The following is an 18,515-nucleotide window of genomic DNA, read 5'->3' on the forward strand; positions in this document are numbered from 1 at the left end:
TCCGTGTGTGCATCAAAGCGGACGTCGGGTAACAAACAGCCAAGATTTATTATGTTGAGGAAAGTATGAGTTTCTTCGTGAATTTAAATTGAAGTATTTTGTTGTTGCGGCCTCGACCTACTTCCCCTTTTATTACATACTGCCTACTCCTGTTCGTCCTTTTGATGCTGGAACTTTCAATGCTGCTGTTGTTACCACTTCATAATAGTACCCACCATCACCACCACCACAACTGTATAACAATAATTCTTCTCCTCCTCCTCCTCTTCCTACTACTACTACTACTACTACTACTACTACTACTACTACTACTACTACTACTACTACTACTACTACTACTACTACTACTACTACTACTACTACTACTACTACTACTACTACTACTACTACTACTACTACTACTACTACTACTACTACTACTACTACTACTACTACTACTACTACTACTATTACTACAACTACTACTACTACTACTACTATTGCTACCAGTTCTATAGAAAAGGCTGATATTGTTGCTCCTGCTGTTCTCAATCTTTAGGTCTTTGCGCTGTACATTTTTCATTCTTTGTAATAATCTTTCGGTATGACTTTTTCATAAGGGAATGACTTTTTCATAATGGAGATTAAAGCTGACGAAGCCTTAACAGTTATACAGCATAAGGAAAGGCCTGGGGGAGACGGTGTGTGGGGGGAAGACGGAGAAAGGGAGGAGGCAGTGGGCGTGAGAGGAAATACAGGGGGTCAGTGAGGTCTTGTATGGGGTGGATAAGGCTGAAGGATAAATGGATGTTTGGTAAAGAAGTAAAGAAGCGATTGTCATAATATTGATCAAAGCACAGGACGGAGATCCACTGACAAAAGCCGATAAAGTGGATGTTATATTTAGAGAGGGACTCGATTATCAATTATTATTATTATTATTATTATTATTATTATTATTATTATTATTATTATTATTATTATTATTATTATTATTATGATAAGCTACCAAAGCCTCCCTCCAGGGTGCACATACATAAAAGTTGAACCACACAAAATACCAAAAAGTATACTGGAGAGAAGCAAAGGCAACGAATAGTAAAGAAAAACACTTCAAGTAAATGTATCTTACTTTGATAAGTATATATTCTCTCTCACGCAGAAGCTTATGTATTCCACGGAGAAACGTATGTGTTTCAAGTACATATTCCTAATCACCAAGAAGCTTATGTATTCCTTGGCATGCAGAAACTAATGTATTCCAAGTATATATATTCCTTAGCACGCAGAAACTAATGTATTCCAAGTATATATATTCCTTAGCACGCAGAAACTAATGTATTCCAAGTATATATATTCCTTAGCATCCAGAAGCTTTTGCATTCCACTGTCTGGCTCATCCCTCACATTAAATTACCTGAAGCACACACTTATCCCTCCAGTTTCCCTCTCCCAGCTTACCGTCCTGGCAGCGTGTCCCCGTGTAGCCCGGCGCACACTGGCACCGCTCCGGCGACACGCACACGCCACCGTTCCTGCAGCCGCCGTGGCCACATATCGGTTCCTCGCAGCGCCGCCCCCCCCAGCCGCGGGCACAGTGACACACGCCACCATGCCCACACAGGCCCTGGTGGAGACACCCGCCGGGGCACTCCTCCACTCGCGGTGACACGCTCTCTGAAAGGGTGTGTGATTATTGTTAGTTAGTTATTATTATTATTATTATTATTATTATTATTATTATTATTATTATTATTATTATTATTATTATTATTATTATTATTATTATTATTATTATTATTATTATTATTATCATTCTTCTTCTTCTTCTTCTTCTTCTTCTTATCATTATTATCATCATAAACAGTTTTCTTCTTATTATTTTTATTGTTCTTCCTCTTGTTCTTGTTCTTGTTCTTTTTATTCTTCTTCCATTTTCTTTTCCATTATCTCTACCTTTACCTTTTCTTCATCATCATCATCATCATCATCGTCGTCGTCGTCGTCGTCAACTGCTTCTTCATCTAATTCTTGTTCTTTTTCTTTTGTTCTTCTATTACTGTTATCATTAATACTACTATGTTCAGTGGTAAAGAATAAGAGAATACTAATTTTTCATTCCCCAAAACACACAAGAATTTTTCCCAGTAAACACACGACTGACAAACGATAACACAACACATGACATTCCTTCCTTTCGTTCAATGTACCAATAAACAAATAACGTTAATAGCAGCTCGTTATCTCAGCCACCACCCACTCCTTCCTTTCCCCTCAGGTCCTTCACTGTTAAGCATGCGCGCTGCTTTCTATTAATATCAACTAGTGGCGTTTACCTCGGCGGGATAAAAAGGTAGAATCAATACGCAAAGCAGGAGTCATCTGTCTTACAATGCACGTTATGAAAGGCAGAAGAGAAAAGACTTATACAGTGAACGTGACATTAGCTGCATCTCTCTCCCTCTCTCTTTCTTTCTCTCTGTCTATCTATCTGTCTCTCTCTCTTTGGGCCAAATTCTTAAACATTTCGGAGCCCAAACACACATATTTGACAAGACTTTCACAGGAGTTTAGGGCATTTCCAGGAGTAAGTTTTTTGATCCTGGTGGTAGCTTGACCCTTCTTCTGTACCACGAACCTATAATACCACTCATTAGAGCCCGACTCATCTCCTTTTGGGCCTTTGGGAATAGTTGATGTGAGAACCGAAAGCGCCTAACAATATACCGACCTTTACCGTAAGCAGCGGCGGTCCAGTGAAGATCATGATACAAGAATGAGATGAGAGGACGTAAAGGGAGAATGGGAACGCTAGGCGGACTCCACAATAGCTCTTCTTGGGTCTTCTCGGAGCGGCGCGTATAATGAGATGCGGAATGAGCAGGCAATAGAACGTGTGGAAAACATAAACGGGGGTGGGGGTGGGGATGGTGGTAGTGAGAACGTGGTGATGATGTGGCGTGTGAGGGAAAAGAGAGGCTGCATGTGGTGGTGATGGTGGGCTTGCGAACTTATGACAGTGAGGGTGTTGAAGTGATGATGATGTTGGTGAGGTGAGGATGACATGGTGATGGTGGTGATGGTGAGGTCGTGACAGTGAAAGGTGTTGGAGTGATGGGAGTGGTGAGGGCGTGGGGATGGTGAAAAGTATGAGGGAACAGACTGAGGTGGTGATAGTGAGGTTGTGACTGGATTTTTTTTTTTTTTTACAGTAACGGAAGTAGCTCCAGGGCAAACTACAATAATGAAAGTGTAAGATGGTAAGAGTGTTAGGGGAAAGTGTTAGGGTGACGAGGGGAATGGTGAAGAGGGTGAAGGGGAGGAAGAATAGAAGAATAAATGAAGGTAATAATATTGAAGGTGAGAGGAAGACAATGAAGAGGAGGAAGAGGAGGAGGAAGAGGAGAAAGAGAAGATAGGGTGATGATACTGAAGGTGAAAGACAATGAAGTACAGTGAAAAGGAGGGGAAGGAGAAAGAGAAGAGAGGGTGATAATAGTGAAGGTGAGAGAAAGACAATGAAATACAGTGAAGAGAAGGAGAAAGAGAAGATAGGGTGATAATACTGAAGGTGAAAGACAATGAAGTACAGTGAAGAGGAGGGGAAGGAGAAAGAGAAGATAGGGTGATAATAGTGAAGGTGAGAGAAAGACAATGAAATACAGTGAAGAGAAGGAGAAAGAGAAGATAGGGTGATAATACTGAAGGTGAAAGACAATGAAGTACAGTGAAGAGGAGGGGAAGAGAAGATAGGGTGATAATAGTGAAGGTGAGAGAAAGACAATGAAATACAGTGAAGAGAAGGAGAAAGAGAAGATAGGGGTGACTGAAGGAAAGGAAGACAATGAAGTACAGTGAAAAGGAGGGGAAGGAGAAAGAGAAGAGAGGGTGATAATAGTGAAGGTGAGAGAAAGACAATGAAATACAGTGAAGAGAAGGAGAAAGAGAAGATAGGGTGATGATACTGAAGGTGAAAGACAATGAAGTACAGTGAAGAGGAGGGGAAGGAGAAAGAGAAGATAGGGTGATAATAGTGAAGGTGAGAGAAAGACAATGAAATACAGTGAAGAGAAGGAGAAAGAGAAGATAGGGTGATAATAGTGAAGGTGAGAGAAAGACAATGAAATACAGTGAAGAGGAGGAGAAAGAGAAGATAGGGTGATTACATTGAAGGTGAAGGACAATGGAGTACAGGTGTGTGTCTTCGTATCGGGGTATTTGGGGTCGTATTTTCAGACATTTCATCGCCCAAGAACACTAATTTGACAAGGCTTTCGTAGGAGTTGTGGGTATTTCCAGGAGTAGTTCTATGACCCTGGTGATAGTGTGACCCTTCCTCTGTACCATGAACCTGTAGAAACATTCATTAGAACCTGATTGACCTCCTCTTTGACCTTTAGAAATAGATAATGTGAGAAGCGAAAGAGTCTAGTAATACCACTTTTAGTCTTCCCGGAGTAGAGACACACACACTGGGGTCCTCAGTTTTAACGACCACTTATTGGGATTTCTTATTCTCTTCTTATTTCGCTTCCTCTCATGAGGTCTATTTGGGAGAGACGTTCGGTAAATGCGTCACTATTGAATTTTTGTTTTCTTTTCATCTCAGAGCACTTAAATGTCTTTCTTTTAACTTTAAACTGTAAGTAGCAAGAAAAGGCCACATAACAGAAACATCGTTCAGGGTTCTATTTCTCCTATCTATCTTCTATCTAAGCATTGACTAGTAAGATAAAGATACATATTATAACAGCAACCTCGTTACTTTATATGGGCAACATTGCGTGTATGTATTTTGCTCTTCCATTCGCTTATCAACATAAGCAACATGTCTGTCTGCACTCGACAACTTTCATTGCCTTCGTCAGAGTGATAATATATATATTATTTTATGGTGCATGATCATCCTGCCCTCAGCCGCTATACTCATAATGAGGCTTTGCTGTGGTGTGCTGGACGCGGTGTATTGGTGCCTCAGTGTTGCAGATTGTAGCGGTGGAATCCTTACCAGTAACCAGACTCGTATCCTGAACCGCTTGTTTTGGATGTCGCTCATGTAAATCGGATGATCCTCTACGTGATTCCTTCATAGATTAACTCTCTGCTGGGCCTGATCCCGCACGGAGGGGTGTTGACTTTTGATTTGTTCACAGTGTCGTATCATCACGGAATAATATTTTTTTTAATGTTTTAATATAAAGGAAATATAACTTGGTGATATCCCACGTGTTATAATACATTCCTTACGGCACAATACACAATGAACTTAATAAATGTATGTGCTGTAAATTAGTCAGTCACTACCACTACTACTACTACTACTACTACTACTACTACTGTGTGAATGTGTGTGTGTGTGTGTGTGTGTGTGTGTGTGCGCCCACTAATAATAATGATAAGTTTATAACAGAGTGTTGTCACAGCCAGTCCGGTCAGAAAAAAAAAGAGCAAAGACGTCCTTCGGGTAGTCAGTCATCAGCTCGAAGTGAAAAGCCCCGCGGCGATAATGTATTGATTATGGATTAGCTCTCCCACGCCCTCACACTTAGAACGCGTTGCCTCAAAGGGACAGAAAAAGGAGGAAGGGATAAGCCGGCTACACCATGCAAGGTTCGGGAGGATGGAGGAAACCGAGTCTTTTGGTCCATAAGCCTCTGACAGTACGCCACTGGGAACGAAAGATAAGGCGAGTAGAAAGAGAGAAGAGGGATGGAGTCGGGACGAGAGCACAACCCCAATATCCACTCGACGCAATACTAACTCGAGAGCCACCGGTGCCTCAGGCCGCTGCTTGTCTCAACGAGTAGAAATAGGTAGCGGATGGGATCGTGTGTGTGTGTGTGTGTGTGTGTGTGTGTGTTATGAGAGAGAGAGAGAGAGAGAGAGAGAGAGAGAGAGAGAGAGAGAGAGAGAGAGAGAGAGAGAGAGAGAGAGAGAGAGAGAACGGGGAATAGAAGTGAGGCACGTAAAAGTCAAGTCAGGAGTCAACACAAATGAGGTAATGTTAACAGGATAAAGACTGCAAACAATTAATAGGTGAGGGAGCAGGTGAGGTGGTACTTATTCCTGCCCGCAACATTATTATTACATCAGCTGAGAACACTTGACTGACTGACCGGAGCATAGATTAGTCCCTCCAATCTGTTTTCCCTTCCCTTTTCTTCTCTTTGATCTCCCTCCTTCCTCCCTTCCTTCATTTCCCACTTTTTCTTATGTTCGTAACTAAACTAACTCCTCAAACTTCCTTCCAATCTGTTTTACCTTCCTTCCTTTCCTCTCTGATTTGCCTCATTCCTCCCTTCCTCCATTTCCCAATCTTTTATGTTCGTAACTAGACCAACACTCTAACCCTCTTCCTATCTGTCTTACCTTTAAATCCTCTTTAATTTGCCTCCTTCCTCCCTTTCTCCTTACCACATTCTCTTATGCTCGTAACTAGACCGACATCTAACCTTCTCTGTTTCACTCTGATTTACCTTTCACTTTCTGCCTTGACTTATCTTTTCCTCTCTTCCTTCCTTCCTTCTTTCCTTCCCTCCTTCCTATACTCCCAACTCCGCTGCAGATTCGACAGACTTGCCCGCTTCCTTCTCTCTCCTTCCTTCCCTTTCCGACCTCCCATGCCCGTTTCTTCCCATCTAACTTGCCTCCTGTCTCTCCTCTCCTTCCCTTCCTTCTACTCCTTTCTATCTTCTCATCTTACCATCCTTTGTCTTACCTTTCATCCCCTCTCTCACTCCTCCCTCCCCCCCTTCCTCCCTCGCCTCTCTTTCATGTCCGTATCTCCACTAACGCCCTCGCTTATGTTCTCTATAGCAGCGGCTCGCACACACTTTGGCTTTCGTTGTCTCGTGTTTCACTGACATTGTTGCGCGTTGTGAAATCTTCCTGCCTTCTTTATGTCAGGAGCAACAAGTTGAGGGCGCTTTTATTTTCTCTTTTATCTCTTTGTCTTAATTGCTCGTGGCGTGTATCGATATGCCTTAAGAAAAGTGACTCGAGACGAGAGTTCTCCGCAAAAGCCAAAGGAGGTTGACGCTTTTTTCTGGGAACTCCATCGAATTTCTCTGTGTGTATGTAATGTTGACTTGAATGTCTTGAGCCGTGGGAACACTCAGCGAAACAAATGATATGCTAAATAATGCACACAAGAGATTGCCTAAAGAAACGCCTTCCACCTGACGACAAATACATATAAACAACGTCTGGAGAACCACTTTAGATACACGAGACAGCGGAGCGCACGGGGAAGGCTTGGGATACTTACGATCTTAGATATAGTGGTTAGCGACACACAAGATACGCTAAATAATGCACAACACAAACAAAAAAAAAAAACTCCACCACTGGACCGACATTTGGAGCGCCCCTATAGATACACGAGACAGCGGAGCGCACGGGGAAGGCTTGGGATACTTACGATCTTAGATATAGTGGTTAGCGACACACAAGATACGCTAAATAATGCACACAAACAACAACCCAAAGAAATGCCTTCCACCTGACGACATTTGGAGCGCCCCTATAGATACACGAGACAGCGGAGCGCACGGGGAAGGCTTGGGATACTTACGATCTTAGATATAGTGGTTAGCGACACACAAGATACGCTAAATAATGCACACAAGCAACAACCCAAAGAAATGCCTTCCACCTGACGACATTTGGAACTCCCCTATAGATACACGAGACAGCGGGGCGCACGGGGAAGGCTTGGATTACTTACGATCTCAGATAGAGTGATTACCGACACACAAGATACGCTAAATAATGCACACAAGCAACAACCCAAAGAAACGCCTTCCACCTGACGTCATTTGGAGCGTCCCTATAGATACACGAAGCAGCGAGGTCCACGGCGGGAAAGGTTTGCAATACTTACGATCTTAGATAGAGTGATCAGCGACATCCCAAAAAACATCAGCTCATGCACACACTAAGAGATGATCTGAGGAGCCGCGCAGATCATCCGATGTTAAGTGCACGCAAATATAGTAATCGAAAAGCCACTGTAAAAATATAGAGACCAGGGGTGGGATAATCTCTACAATCAGGCCCCGCTCCATAAGCCGTGTATAGGGATTTCGCCGCCGTAAAACTCCTCACCTGATAATTATTCGCAATAGCAGGTGTAAAGCATGGCCCTACTTGCGTCCGATGATTACGGGGTCGAGTGTTAATAGGATCAAATTTCGCGCGCTAATGCCAACATCAATCAGTAAGTTTTATAGCCGCTTTATTAGGAGGTGAGGCGGCAGTCAGCGCAAACACTTTAATAATTAGCTGCCGTCAGTGGGAACATAAACATGGCTAAGTACGGTAAAATTGGTTGAGGTTTTCACTCCCCCGGCAGGTGTTTAAAGGGAGCCGGACAGGTGGTGCCGCTCCGCGTACCCCCTGACGAGGCGGCGACGCGCGAATACTTGTCGGTCTGGTATAGGGACGGGCGGGCAACAGCAGCGGCGGAAAAGGTGAGAGGGCGCGGTGAATTTAAAGCCATCCAGTAGCATCTTTATCATCCATTATCAGCCCTCCGCAAGAAACTTAATACCCAACGTGTTTCACCTTTCCGTTATGATCTTGTGTGCTCCGTGGCGCCACTATAAACACTCGCCTGCGCCAGAACGGGCTGGGCCGACCATCAGGCCCCACCTGGAAGAAGCCTTGGGCCGACCATCAGGCCCCACCGGGAAGATGCCTACCAACAACGCAACAACACAACGTTAAAAAAAAACAAATCCTGACCCAGAAAAGGTTCAAATTTCATCTTTTGCACTGGTTCTCTTTCTGCCCCGACTTTTGCAATACTTGGTAGCCACTCTTACTCCAGCATTCCCTTTCTCCTTGGACTACAGCGAACACTCTCTGGGTATACATCTGTACACCTTTAGATAATCACCCTTCAACCAAATACACCTGCCATTCCCTCTCATCTTTGACCACAACTAAAGGAAATTCTCTCTGTTCTCCTTGCTGTCCTGGATACCCTTACACTCTTTCCCTTCAACTGACTACACCTTGCATCCCCTCTCTCTTCTGCCTATACTTAACACCTTCTCTGTTCTTGCTGTTCTAGATACCCTTACACTCTTTCCCTTCAACTGACTACACTTTGCATCCTATCTCTCGTCTGCCTATACTTAACACCCTCTCTGTTTTCCTTGCTGTTCTAGATACCCTTACACTCTTTCCCTTCAAATGACCACACCCAGCATCCCCTCTCTCCTTGGCTACATCAAACACTATCTGGCTATACATCCGTCCTCCTTAAGGCCCTGGGATACAATTACACTATCTCCCTTCAACTGCGTACACCTGGCATTTCCTCCCCTTTAACAGGACACTGCTTAACGCCGCCTCTTGCGTGAATAATACCTGATCTGCACTCGATGTTTCCCACCCGTAACTCATTTACTATTGGCTGGCGTCATTGAGGGCGAACCAGCAGACTCTCATTGCTTTATCAGGCACGGGTGTGATTTCCGGTTTAAACGCTAAAGCTGATTGGCAGGCTTCACAGGTGAGCTGCGCAGGTGAGAGTTTCGATGCTAGAGTTAATAAATACCTTTGAGAGATGCGGCAGCCTCGTTTGACTCCTGCTACAGTGACGCCGTTGAACTAGTGAGCAAGCATCTGAAGTTTATTATGTTACTTCTTTACTAATGATTTATGATGGAAGTATTAATAGTAGTAGTAGTAGTAGTAGTAGTAGTAGTAGCAGCAACAGTAGTAGTAGTAGTAGTAGTAGTAGTAGCAGTAACAGTAGTAGTAGTAGTAGTAGTAGTAGTTGTAGTAGTACTGAGTAACCGCTTTTCAAACACATCCCTGCCAGATTACAAGGCGGCTACTTAACGGTAAGAGGAATAGAGCTCTTGGTACTGTCAAGACTCAAGACACAACGGGGCATGAGGCTAAACTTAAAGGAAAACTGAATGGCAGCGAGAAGAGCTTGAAGATAACTAGTTTGGAAGAGAATATGACCATGAGGAGAGTATCGAGGCACCTCTCCTTCCGAAATTGACCTCTCTTTTGGCCACTCTTCTGAACTCTTTTATTTTTTTTTTATATAGCTTGTGTTTTCATTACTAATTTTTTTTTTTGCCCTTGAGCTTCTTCCTTTGCTGTTAAAAAAATGAGTGAGTCAGTTTTACAGCCACTTTATATCTATCTAAATAAGTCGTTGTCGTGAGTCCCCCCCCTCGCCCCCCCTTCCCCTTCGTCCCCAGCAGCGCCGCCCGTCCCCGCTCAGCCCCGGGCGCCGCGTCTCCCGCAGCTGTTGCTACACGTTGTTAACCCGGATCAAAGGCGAGCTCTCATCCGGGTGATGCCTAAGCTCTTCCCAGCTCTCCATTAATGTCTTTGTGTGTGTGTGTCTCCCAATCAGCGGATGTCTTTGTTTCTCTACATGTGTATTTGCTTTGTCTGTTTGTTGTGCTTGTCTGTCTGTCTGCAACCTGTATTTACCTGGGTTTGTCTGTCTATATGTCTGTCTCTCTGCCTGTGCCTGTCTGTCTGTCTATCTGTCGGTCTGTCTGTATGTCTCACCGCCTGTCTGTCCATCTCTATCTATCTATCTATCAACCGTATCTATCTATTTAACTTTCTATCTATATATTTCTTATTTATCTGTGTGCTGAAAATCCACACCATTATTTTAGTTAAAGGAAACGGTATAGAATTTAGGTGCACATGAAAAGCATACCTTGCGGTGGACTGAACAATTTTACAGCGTCGTGAGTAAGAGCTGGGGATAAAATTATCGTGTGGAAGCGCGGACATGAGTAAGAGCAGAGATTAACACAGGCACTTCGGTTACCTATTCAGTCCCGGCAAAAAAAAAGGGCCAACACGACACGGAAATACACACACTCTGTCGCACGTCCCACCCAGACGCTCGTTAACCCGCGGGACTTTTCTCTCAGGTTTCTTCCACCATTAGCAAAGGATGATCACACAGAGGTCGGGATTTTTTTTTTTTTTTTTTTTTTTTTTAGACTGCCTTCCTATGTTGGCTAAGTAATGAAAACCTCTCCACATACATTGGGTTTTATTTCTGTTTGCCTCTCAGCGCCGTTTGGTTATGAGGATGATCCAGTTTTTCAATTTTTTTTATAATATTTTTTTATAGCGACTTATTTCAGTGTAAGTTCTTAACCAGGACTTAATTTAATTCAGGAGCAGTAAGTAGCGGGCTTTTTTATATTTTTTTTTACGCCCTTGAACTGTCTCCTTAGCTGTAAAAAAAAAAAAAAAACATTACCTTGTCGACCCTTCTGCAAGTCTCATCGTCTTTCATCGTCTGGTATTTACTTTTCTATTTGCTAGGAATTCATAGTATATATATAATATCACCGTAAAAAGCGTGCAGTGCTCGAATTCACCACTTTACAACGAATCCTCCTCCATCGTTACATGTTCTAATCACATCAGTACATATCCTTAATTGTTTTACAGGAATCTGAACACAAAACTCCATAAGGTATGAATTCAAGTAGCTAGTTATGCTTTGGTATTTATAATGTTTCCCCAAATGGTTTGCAAGTCTATTTTGACCTACACCTTGAAGAACTTTAGTCCAGACAACCACTTCCGTTCTTCCAGCGATAAAATCTGCATCACGTGTTGACATTACTACAGAAAATTTAACACGCTGGGTAACATCACTTTCTTGTTAATTTTTTTTACTGGCACTGACTCCAAAGATCTCAGAGAAGGATTAGAATATATGCAACCGTCCGACTTTTGTATGTTGAAGGAAATAAAACAAAATATTGACGAGGCAGCGCCAGACTGTGCCCTGAAGGATATTGCACTGAGCGTCCTTCGTGTTCGGCTCAAGGTCAGGACACTTCACAAAGGATAATCGCTGCACACACAGATAACACGCCACGTTCATTTGAAGATTTCACAGATAAGCCGACTGTGAAAGCTGCAGGGAATATTATAGTCCGCCGGGTACATAAATGAAGTTGCACGAATATTAACAACATGAAATCATTTAGCGACAGTGTGAAGCCTTATAAAAGTTTGGAAATGTTAAGCAAATCTTCCTTGTTGGTGTTGACATCCATCACTGTTCATTCTAACAAAACAATTATAATATTAACCTGGTAGCTGCAGGGTTCATGTTTCTTAAAGGCCCCTCTAAGCGAGAAAAATGAGAAAAAATCATCACTCACGCGAACCATTTCATAATATATATCAACGCATTTGTGATCAGATTATGCATCATCTATTTTGTGGGGTTTATATCATGGCAAAAATGTGGCCCGTCGCTGGTACACGGTAAAGCCTCAAATTTGGCCCCTCGCTGCTACCGGGTTAAAAGTGAAGCTGATGAATAGGCAGAGGTGGTAATCAACTTGAAAAAAAATATTGCTGATGAAGATGTTATGAAAAAAGATTGATGACAGGAACTAAACGCATTACAAGTAATCATTATTTTCCTTTACCTCTGCCTTCCATCGGTAACTTCAAGAACAGCCTCCCTAACTTTCCTATGACCTAAACTTTTGAGCGTTCTTAATCAGGGGTTGTGTCCCGTCTCCTGGGGTCTGTTCCCTTCTCCTAAAATTCCTTCCCCCTCCTGTCTCTCTCCGGCATATGATCTTTCTCTGTCTTCCCTTTATACGAACGGCATTTTACGGATATATATTTGTTAAAAGTTTTTCTTGGTCTGCTTCCTGTTCCGTTGAAATAAAAAGAGGAAAAGAAGCTAAAGTAATATGGACGTAACACCACTGCTAGGTTCCTAAAACAACGATCACAAATGACATAATTAATATACTTGATTATATTACCCACACAGGATTGCTCGTCAGTATCGGGGCTGCGGGCTTCACTCTTTTTAAAAGCTGATAATCTCGTAGGTGTTGGCAGTTGTGAAAACTTAATTATCTGGTGATAAAAACTCGTATCGAATTAGGCAGGAACCATAATTTCTTTACTGGCTCAACTCTGATGGTTGATGAATTATTCACAGGCATAATTGATAAAGGCAAAGCCGTTAATTACCCCGAAATTCACTTGATGCTTCAAACTCACATAATTTCACCGTAAAAGGCATACAATGTTTGATCTCACCATTTTACAGCGAATCCTCCATCGTATCCATGTCCTAGTCCCATCAATACATAACTGTTTCAAAGCAATCTGACAAAAAAACAATAACTCCATGAGGTATGAATTCAAGTAGCTGGTTATGATTTGCTGTATCGAATGTTCCCCGAAATGGTTTGAAAGTAACACAGATAATTGCCTCGCGAAATGTTCCATGACAATCTCTTCCATGTCCAGTGAGTCTGACGGTTCGTGTAAGCTGTAAAAGCATCGATGTCGGTCTGAAAGCGTTTGAGTAAAATTTCCAAACAACGTGAGGTGGAGGGAACGTTCAGGGTTACGAATAATGGTGAGGGTGAGGGTGAAGAAGAAGAAGAAGAAGAAGAAGAAGAAGAAGAAGAAGAAGAAGAAGAAGAAGAAGAAGAAGAAAAAGAAGAAGAACAAGAACAAGAAGAACAAGCATAAAAGAAGAAGAAGAAGAAGAAGAAGAAGAAGAAGAAGAAGAAGCATAAAAGAAGAAGAAGAAGAAGAAGAAGAAGAAGAAGAAGAAGAAGAAAAAGAAGGGAAAAGAAAAAGAAGGATAAAAAAAGGAGAAGAAGAAGACGACGACGACGAAGAAAAAGAAAAGAAGAAGAAGAAGAAGAAGAAGAAGAAGAAGAAGTAAATAAATAACACAACAGGGTCCTGCTAACGTGTGCAATTTTCAAGAATCATCAGAAAAGCTAAAAAATGCCACTTCAGGAATACAAACACCGGAACTCTGAGAAAAGGATCACAAATAGAAGTAACTGTGAGGCTTAGCGGAAACTCGGATGCAAGAAAAATAAATAAATAAAACTCTACATCCCCGTCTAATGGAACGAGGAAAGTCATCGGAACAACAGCCAGATTTCAGGTAATGTACAAACGCTTCCTCTTTAATAACAAATGGAATATCTACCGCCTCTTCACGCTCACTCACTCGGCATGATCTTCTTGCAATATTTATCATGTTTCCAATGACGCTAGGGACTCCACGAACTCGGAAACCATTTAATATGACTGTCTGGGGTATTCTTTTCCTCTCCTTCTTTGAGTTGGCGCCGCAGCTCCGTCCCAGGTGACCTAAATTCAACTTAACCTCCTTTACCACCAGGTGTGACGGATATGAACACCGAGACCACGCGCAGCTATAGAGAATGCTCCCAACTATACCGTCACCGTTTCACTGCTGGCATTGACTTCATTCATGTTAACACCTCTTACCTGTGTATACCTAACGTTCAGATATTATAGTCTCTCTCTCTCTCTCTCTCTCTCTCTCTCTCTCTCTCTCTCTCTCTCTCTCTCTCTCTCTCTCTCTCTCTCTCTCTCTCTCTCTCTCTCTCTCTCTCTCTCTCTCTCTCTCTGTTGTCTATATCAAAATAACTAAATAAAAAATGAAAAATGAACTCGGCATTACATTATACATAACTATTATATATTTCCCTTGATGTTGAGAGGAGGATTATTATACGGAAACATTTGTAAGGGACTTCGACATCATTATCTCTACTTTTATTATTATTATTATTATTATTATTATTATTATTATTATTATTATTATTATTATTATTATTATTATTATTATTATTATTATTATTATTATTATTATTATTATCACTATAAACTACTCGCGCAGTTAACAGTAATATTCCTACCTCTTGCTGTTCGTATGAATTTTATTAACAAGATTTATGGTTAGTATGTCTGTTTATTTATCTTTCTATTTACGTCTATTAGTCTATCAGTTTATCTTTCTATCTATCTATTTATCTATCCATGTGCCCATCTCTCTAACTGTAAATCTATAAATTGTGTAATTCTGTCTATCTATCTGTCTGCCAACCCATATAAAATAATGTCTTTTATATCAATGAATTTTTCACTTGCCTTCCGTAAGTCGCTTTCATAATAATGATGTCAATTTATGCGTCACGGAAACATTGTTCAATAATTACCGGTGTATGCGAGGATGGGCAATGCCTCCTGGTAATGTTGACGGCGGCGTATATCTATCTTATCTATCTTTAAAAATGGAAAGCCGCTGTCGGGCGCCCTGCGTTGAGAGTGCTCGTCACAATCATGATGTGGTCGAGGTTTACGGTTATGTCGACTTCGAACGAGAAACCAAATTGCCCGGTGTCCATTTTTAGCGGCGTGCATCAGGCAGGTAGGCGGCAGACAGGGGCGAAGCAATTACCGCGGAGATGCTACCTGGCCACAACTACATCGTCATCTAGCCTGAAGTATTGGTATTGGCTTACTTCGCCTTCTCATTAAACCTGTTCCTCTCTTTATTGCGTTTTGGCCCTAAGTATGTAGGCATAATGATTACACGAAGGTCTAGTGTTACACCCGAGACAAAAAAAATTTTATTATTTATTTTCTTCTTTTTTTTCCTTAAATTTTCATTTGCTCATCTCTTCTTTTATTAATATATTGCGTTTTGGCCTTAAGTATGTAGGCTTAATGAATACACGAAGGTCTAGTGTTACACCCGAGACAAAAACAAAATTATTTCCTTATCATATTTTCTTCCCTTTTTTTTTCGCCTCTTAAATTTGCTCATCTCTTCTTTTATTAATATATTGCGTTTTGGCCTTAAGTACGTAGGCTTAATGATTACACGATGGCCTAGTATTACACCCGAGACAAAAATATTTCCTCATCATATTTTCTTCACTTTTTTTCCCCCTTTTAAACTTACTCCTCTCTTCTTTTTAATGCGGGATATGTGCTTCTTAATCAGTGCGAGATGGCAACTTTCTATTTAATTTTTTTTTTTTTACGTTGGTTTAGTGGTGGTCAACATTGCCAGATAATCGTACACAGAGCATCGTATTTACCGCTTTCTGACTGCTAACTATTGCCAAGAAACAACAATAATTAACCATTTCAACGATAGCTACATATGAAACCAGTTATTCAGGTGGAGGAGACAATTTTGGGGTTGGAAAGTGGCAGACATGAGAGACTGAGCACGACCATCTGGCAACGTTGGACTGGTCGTACGTCTCAAGGGAAAACTGGTTCCGTGTCATATTTGCTTCACTAACCCCTTGACCGCGGATGTCCCACAAGAAGACCTCACCAAGCTACAGGAATGGAACAAAAAGTGGCTGCTACAATTCAATGAGGAAAAATGTAAAGTCCTGCACCTTGGGAGAGGATATCCAGCATACCAATACCACATGGGAAACACTCCACTATCCACCACAGAAGCAGAGAAAGACCTGGGAGTATATGTTACCAGGCTACCAGTGAAAGCCGAATCCGTACCAATCGCAGCGGACGGGCTAAACTTGATCTTCTTTTCGATGCGGGATGTGTTTTTCGTGCCCCTTCCGACGTGTTACCTTTTCCACGTTGGGGTGAAAAATAATAATAAAAAAAAACTACCCTCATCAGAATTTCCTCCTCCTCTCTCTCTCTATCCTTGCTTCTCCTTGGTGTTGAGAGGAGGGAATTATACGGAAGCATTTGTAAGGGACACATCATTATCTCTACTTTTATTATTATTATTATTATTATTATTATTATTATTATTATTATTATTATTATTATTATTATTATTATTATTATTATTATTATTATTATTATTATTAGCCTTTGGCAGTATTATTTCACGCTAGTCTTGTTTGATGTAAATGTTGTGAGACAGAACCGCTCCCTCACCTAACACGAGCGGGTGGCCGACTCTTGTTTTTGTTTGTTAACGTGAGCTTGTTTGTTAATGATGCTCGGGTAACCTGCCGTCAAGAGTGAATTAGTGTACCAAAACGGCTCGTAACACTAAACTTTACTGGGAGGGAATACACGACTGCGTACGTTTCATTATTACGAGGCGGAGCGAGCCACATTTCACTTTAACATAATGTCTAACTGTTTAAGCTATAACCTCTGAGTACAACGGTAATTATAACCGCGCTCGTTGCTGAAAAAAAAAATAACGCGGAGTGTCAACTAAATTTTTGGGAGGAGCAGCAGCGGCGGCGTTGTTGTTATTGTGAAGGAACACCTGTGCCCTGGTTAGTACAGGTGTGTGGGCGTGCAGGTGTGTGGGCGTGGTGACCTGCCTCGTTATTGCAGGTGTGTGGGCGTGGTGTTGCCGTGAAGACAAGAATAACAACGTCAGAACAGTTATCAACGGACCTCTTTTCTCCTCTTTTGCCTTTAGACTCCACAGCGATCGGTAGAGCAGAGTGTGAAAGGGATCTGGGAGTGTTACTGAACTCTGACCTAAAACTAAGGAAGCAATATATTAGTGCGAGGAATAGGGCTAACAGGGTATTAGGCTTAATTAACAGGACGGTAACCAACAAAAGTGCAGAGGTCATCCTCAGACTCTATTTCACGTTAGTTAGGCCACACTTAGATTATGCTGTCCAGTTTTCGTACCCACACTACAGAATGGACATCAACTTGCTAGAGTCAGTTCAGAGGAGTATGACCAAGATGATTCAGGGACTGAGGAATCTCCCATATCAAGATAGGCTGAAACATCTCAACTTATATTCGCAAGAAAGACGAAGAGTGCGGGGAGATCTGATAGAAGTATTCAAATGGGTCAAGGGTTACAACAAAGGCGATATAAGTAAAGTACTGAGAATTAGCCAGCAGGATAGAACACGCAGTAATGGATTTAAATTAGAAAATTATAGATTTAGGAGGGAAATAGGCAGGCATTGGTTTAGTAATATGGTGGTGGGGGAATGGAATAGACTAAGCAATCACATAGTTAGTGCAGGGACGATTGCTTGTTTTAGGAGTAGACTTGATAGCTACATGGACGAGGATGACAGGTGGTAAGTGTAGTGCGGCGACTAAGCCGGTCGAATGAGAGTCGAAGCAAAATTCAGAAAGGCTAACAAAGGATTCATTGGAGAATATGACTGATGAGTGAGGTGTGGGTACAGTGAGGTAACAGGGTACTGGAGTGTACGCCTTTCCCGAAGGTAAACGAAGATCAAGCCTCTACCTGTGACCCCTGAAACTACATCTCACCCATCGTGAGTAGTGGGGGAGAATCTGGAGCTGCCCTGTGTCGGCCACTCGGCTTCTTGCAGTCTCCCTGTGTTATGTTTTTACAAAAGAATAATCACTCAAGGGTTTCTTTTCTTCCACCCTCGCTACCTTCACTGTGGGATGCCAAATAGTCTTTAAAATTCATATCGTCGTGGTTTCGAGACCTGCTACACGTCCGTAATAAAAGTTCTGGTAGTGTATAGCATTCGTTCCACTCTCACTGGATGATTGATGACCTCTTAAAATGGTAATGCATTTAATACATACTGGAGCGAGGAAGAGTTGAAATTCGAGGCCCGTGAAGTGACCGCAATCCATTCAGAGAGTGTTCCAGTTTTCACTAGATACCTATTAGCCATTCAAACCACTTTTTTAAACATACACTGCGAGGAGGGAGAGTCAAGAAGCCAAGAGATTTGTGAGGCGACTGT

The 18,515-nt window shown here is 41.9% G+C and overlaps 1 protein-coding gene across 7 annotated transcripts in view; it reads right to left on the minus strand.

Moving 5' to 3' along the window:
* Positions 1-18,515, minus strand: part of LOC127006447 (uncharacterized) — a 398,934-nt gene that overhangs the window by 14,587 nt on the left and 365,832 nt on the right. For all 7 annotated transcript variants that reach the window (XM_050876409.1, XM_050876407.1, XM_050876427.1 and 4 more), the window contains one exon: positions 1,441-1,656. In XM_050876409.1, coding sequence (XP_050732366.1) covers positions 1,441-1,656 — 216 coding nt within the window. The remainder of the gene's footprint in view (positions 1-1,440; positions 1,657-18,515) is intronic.

The sequence above is a fragment of the Eriocheir sinensis genome, chromosome 3, assembly GCF_024679095.1.
Source record: "Eriocheir sinensis breed Jianghai 21 chromosome 3, ASM2467909v1, whole genome shotgun sequence".
Classification (NCBI taxonomy): Eukaryota; Metazoa; Arthropoda; class Malacostraca; order Decapoda; family Varunidae; genus Eriocheir; species Eriocheir sinensis.